At 44.7% G+C, this 5,213-nt stretch overlaps 1 protein-coding gene across 1 annotated transcript; it reads right to left on the minus strand.

Annotated features, from left to right (window-relative positions):
- Positions 1 to 440: 440 nt before the first annotated feature.
- tpbg (trophoblast glycoprotein) lies at positions 441 to 2,560 on the minus strand. The gene has a single exon (XM_015949374.3). It carries the CDS (start codon positions 2,028 to 2,030, stop codon positions 897 to 899), a length of 1,134 nt encoding a protein of 377 aa, XP_015804860.1. The 5' UTR covers positions 2,031 to 2,560; the 3' UTR covers positions 441 to 896.
- Between the last annotated feature and the right edge of the window lie 2,653 nt (positions 2,561 to 5,213).

Raw genomic sequence — 5,213 nt, forward strand, 5'->3', positions numbered from 1 at the left:
GAGACACCGTTCCAGGGAAATTCACACCACAGGTTTTGTGTTAGACTCCCCTCAGCAGGAGGCAAACTGAAGGGGAGATAACACAACTCTCATCACCTGCGTGCCTCCAGGTAGAAGCTCATTTCAATTCAAGAGTTAAGACTTCACTGCAGCTGCATGCTTGCTAATGAAAATAGCACTTAAACAGTTACTGTGGAGATAAAAACCCTCCAAAGGCAGCTGAAAACATTTTGCACGTTTCTGAACTTGCTGACAAGTCAGGGTGAGATTTAGAGTTTGTCGTGTGGTTCGTGCCTTCTGGAAAAAATGTCTGTGTGTGTGTGTGTGTGTGTGTGTGTGTGTGTGTGTGTGTGTGTGTGTGTGTGTGGTCATGAATCCCTGCATGAAAGCTCATGGATCATGTCCGTTTCAGTTCAGTAATTAAAGTCCTTCACTACAGATACCAGCAATCCAGAGGCCTTTTATTTAGCTAAATACCTTCACAAAAAAGAGCAATCACATCCATCTACTAAATCCAGACAATATACAATAATATAGTATAATACACTATACTATAATCAGTCAGAAAGGCATCGTCTACTTGATGTCACATAGTCACTATTAAAAAGAACAAACTCAGGCAGTAAAGCATATCTCTGTGGCAGAAACAAAGAGAAGGAGCGTTTTTCACCAAGTGTTCTTTCATATTAAAGTTCTGTAAAAACAGGACGTCACTCAGGGGCTACAAAATTCATTCATTGTCCATGCAATGTCACGAAGAAGAAATATACAGTTTGCAGCCACGTCCATGTGAGACATGCAGCAGAGACTACATGAAGAGTTGTGACTGAGCCGTTGGGGGAGGAAGACTTTCATGCAAATCTTTATAAACTTTCCACTGCAGGGTCCCAGTTACTCTAGACATCCGAGTTAATGCTCAGGTTGGTTAAACGCGGGTCACAGTTTATCTCGTACCGATAGTGGTACCCCTCCATGTGGTCCCTACAAGCATCCCGGATGTTGTGCATCCACCTCCTGATGCCCTTCTTGTTCAGGTAGAGCACCAGCAGGAATATGACACCAATCAGAGCCAGCACTAGTCCCAGAAACACGTACGAAGTCTCCAGAACGCTCTCCATGTCAGTGTAACACTTCAGCTTTGACGGCTCCACCTGCAGCAGCAGCCGGTGTCTAAAGGCCTCAGGGTCCGAGCAGGTCAAGTTGTGCACATCCACCACCTGGGTGGAGTTTTTCAGCCATGCCAGAAGGTCTTCAATGAAGCAGTTGCAGTGCCATGGATTCCCCGCCAACTGGATGTGGAGGTCAGGATTGAGGCTGAAGTCTGCTAGGGTGGTGGGGGGAAGATCCCTCATGCTGTTGTCCCTCAGGTCTAGGTCATGCAGCAAGGGCAAGGTCAGGTTGTGGATGGTGAGGAGGGAGCTGTTCCTCAGGTTCAGAGTGGCCAAGCTCGAGAGGCTGCTGAAGATGCCGTCTGGTAGAGTCACCAAATAATTATTGGACAGGTCCAAGGTGGTGAGATTCAGGAGTTTTGCACTGTGGAACAATGAGAGGACCTCATCTGTTAAGTGGTTGTTTAAAGACCCACTCAGGTTCAAAAACTGCAGTTTATTATCATCAGGGAAAGAACTGTTACTAAAGCTCTGGATTCTGTTGTCACTCAGGTCCAACTTAGTGAGATTTGGCAGGTTTTTAAATGCCACTGCATCCACATGCTCCATCTTGTTGCTACTGAGATAAAGATCTGTCAAGAGGTCCAGACGGCTGGGGAAAGAGGCCTCACTAATTCTGGAAATGATGTTCCCTGTGACGAACAGCACTTTAGTGGTGGTTGGGATGGAAGGAGGAATCTCGTCCAAGCCCTGGTTTTGGCATTTTACAGTTTGTGATAAGCACGTGCATTTGTCCGGACAGGAGGCGGCGCAGGACGGCACCATGAGAGCCAGGAGGAAAAGCAAACGCATCATACCGGACCTGTGGTGAGGTCTCCCCGGGTCCTCTCCTCGCTTACGCGCCGCGCTCCACAGGCGCATCTTGGAGCTTCATAAATCTGAGCGCGCAGAAGAAAGCTGCTTCTCAACAAGTCACTGCCTCGTCCCAACTTTTCCCACCTCAGTCCCTGTAAAATCCACTCTCAGCTTTAAGTCCAGCTGTTTCCTGTTTGTGGGATTCGCTGTAACTCCATACAACTGCCTCAGACAGTCCGTGAGCGAGAGAAGCCTACATTTCCAAGAAGAAGCGAACAAACTTCTGTTACGTCGATCTGAGATCCCCTTCCAGATCTGTTTCGGCTCCACCCAGAAAAACGCTGGTAAAAACGGGCGGACCACTGGCGGGCGCTACAGAAAAGTCGCTCCGGCTGTTGGTTTACAACCCCTTTCTCTGCCGGAGGCGCTATCCAGCCTGGCGCTCTTCAAATCGCTGGGAGGGAAGGACCAAACAGCTGCAACATCACCGGGAAGGAGCGTACCATTTCTAAACCACAGGGGTGAACCGGACGGCGTCAACACCATTCCTCTGAAGAAATGGCAAAAATAAATGACACACAATCTAATCCGCTCACTTTCTTTTTTATTTTATGCAGTTCTGGTCAAGTTTAGTGACAAGTTAATGCAGCAGTTCATATATTTAAAAGTGAGGTTCTGCAGAAATGTGGAAATTATTTTCTGAAGGCAGCTCTTTAAACAGCCTGGGTTTGGAGAAAAAGAGATTACACTGTAATTTCATTTACTTTAGAAGTCAGAGCACAGTACTGGGAATACTGCCACACCTGGTTAACACTGTTGGAAACATTGGAATATGACTAAGGCTTGATTCATGCTTCTCCGTCAGCTCCACAAGGGACAGACACACATGGACTGATGGAAACGTTTAGCCCTCATACTCGTCTCCTGGGGAGTGTTGCAAAGCAATTCCCCGCCAGGACAGCAGAGGGCGTAGCGCTGTTCTGTGGTATCCTGTCATGTATCTGGTCCAAGATAGTGTGTTTATATTGTGTTTTTTTTTTGTATATATGAGACTTTTAAACAGAAAAAATTGTCTCTCGTTCTCCTCCACCTCTTCATGCGCTTGTCACCTCTAAACCCACGTTTCCTGTCATTTCCGTCCACAAATAAAATGCTTGCTGTGCATCTTTTCACTCCTCCAGTCACAGGGGAATTAAACGTTCATGCTCCGTGTCTGCCACTAGTTATTCTTGGCTCTCTTTATGTTTTTGAGGGCGCAATGGCGGCGGTGTAGACAACAGCGGTGCCTTGATCGATCACAAGCTTGCGTTCTCCGTCTCGACGGACGGATGTTTAGAAAAGAGAGCTCGACTCCGTCCGTCCTTGCGGGGGCTCTCCAGCAGGCTCGCAAGGACGGATAATGACGTTGTGTGTCTCCACACTGACGCAGACGGAGAAGCATGAAGCAGGCTTTAGTCACTCTAAAAAGAGCCTTTGCTTTGCTTGCTCTCTGAAAACTAATAAAGCATATCTAGTAGCTAGATTATCTGCAAATAATTCATGAACAAGAAATAAGAGGCAGGGTTAGGGGGTATTTGTTGCTTTTGCCATCTTTTATTGTGTTTGGTTTAGGACTGTCACGTTTGGTCGACTCGTCACAACAACGTAGACAAACTAAATAGTCAACTAATAAATTAATAGTAGATGCGTTCTTTATTTTATAACCATTTTTAAAATCTTGCCTGCTGTAGCACGTTTGGCAGTTGCTTCCTGCGTCTCTGCTCAACGTACATGATGCAGTCGCCATCCGGGTCAGTTGGCGGAGAACAAAGAGTTGTCTCGGTAAGTTTACCTCTTGTTAGCTGCTAACATCAACAGAGTTACTTGAATTCATAGATATAGTGACACCAGTAGCGGTGGTATGTCACGTCTTTTTGCTCTAATTGCAAATGCTAATTGCAGACGCCCAGCCACCTCTGCTGGCTGGGCGTCTGCTGCTGCTACCAGGACAAACACCACTGCTAGGGGGGCTACCGCCCCTGCTTTCTGGGCATCCACCACTGCTTCCTGAGCCAACACCACTGCTGGAGGGGCTTCCACCTCTGCTGGCTGGACCTCCACCTCTGCTATGTCCCGGCAACTTGGTCCAGTCTGACCAACATCAGAGCAATACTAAGACAACATCTTTTGCATATGAGGGACAAGTCCGAGAGGAGACCATGCAGGATTGGGACGCTAATGGCACCATGTTAATTGCAAACACTACCAAAGCAATAGCAACAATTAAATCAGTGGAACCAAGACTTGGGCAATCTACACATTATGGAAAAGCTAACAGTTGCCTGCAACATCAGAACGCAAGTAACCCAAAAATTACAAAAAAAAAAAAAAAAAAGAGAGAGAGAGAGAAACAATGCAATTGTGAAAAATCGAAAATGTAAAGTCTTTCAGACCTTGAATCATGCTCGTGTGTTATGGGACCCTAAAGCTAAACCAAAAGGCGTGTTTGGTGGAAACATAAACATTAGAAGCATCATACCAAAATGTTCACAGATACATCATCTATTAATTGAGTCAAATCTAGATTTTCTTTGCATTACAGAGAGCTGGTTACTTGCTAACTCTCCAACAGCTAGTCTAAATATATCGGGGTACAACATTTTTAGAAAAGATTGATCTGAAGGTAGAGGTGTGTGTGTGTGTGTGTGTGTGTGTGTGGGGGGGGGGTATTTTATGTAAAGGAAAGTCTCAAATGTAAGCAAATAGAGGGAACAACTATCGACGATCTAGAATGTATTGTTCTTAATGTAACACTTTCACCTCAAATGGAAATTACACTTATTGGGTTATACAGTCCCCCATCTACATCAAATATATTTTATGATAAGCTACAAGCAATCCTAAAATACTGTAACTGGAAGAGAGAAATAATCCTATTTGGAGATTTCAACATAAACTGGTTAAACAAATCCAACCGTGAGCAGCTCAAATCATTAACTATTGATCACAACTTTTCACAACTAATTAAAGGACCCACCAGGATAAGTAAAACAACTGAAACATGTATTGATTTAGTTTTCAGCAATAGGAGTGAAAGAATACACAAAACATACAATATGGTTACAGGTTTATCTGACCACAATTTGATACTCTTTTCAAGAAAACTCTCAAAAAACAGGTTTACACGGCCTCATAATAAAACAACTGTTCAAAAAAGTATTCCCAAAAGCAAATTACAAAATCTGGAAGTTGCATTAAATGAAATAGACT

This window comes from Nothobranchius furzeri, chromosome 5, assembly GCF_043380555.1.
Source record: "Nothobranchius furzeri strain GRZ-AD chromosome 5, NfurGRZ-RIMD1, whole genome shotgun sequence".
NCBI lineage: Eukaryota > Metazoa > Chordata > Actinopteri > Cyprinodontiformes > Nothobranchiidae > Nothobranchius > Nothobranchius furzeri.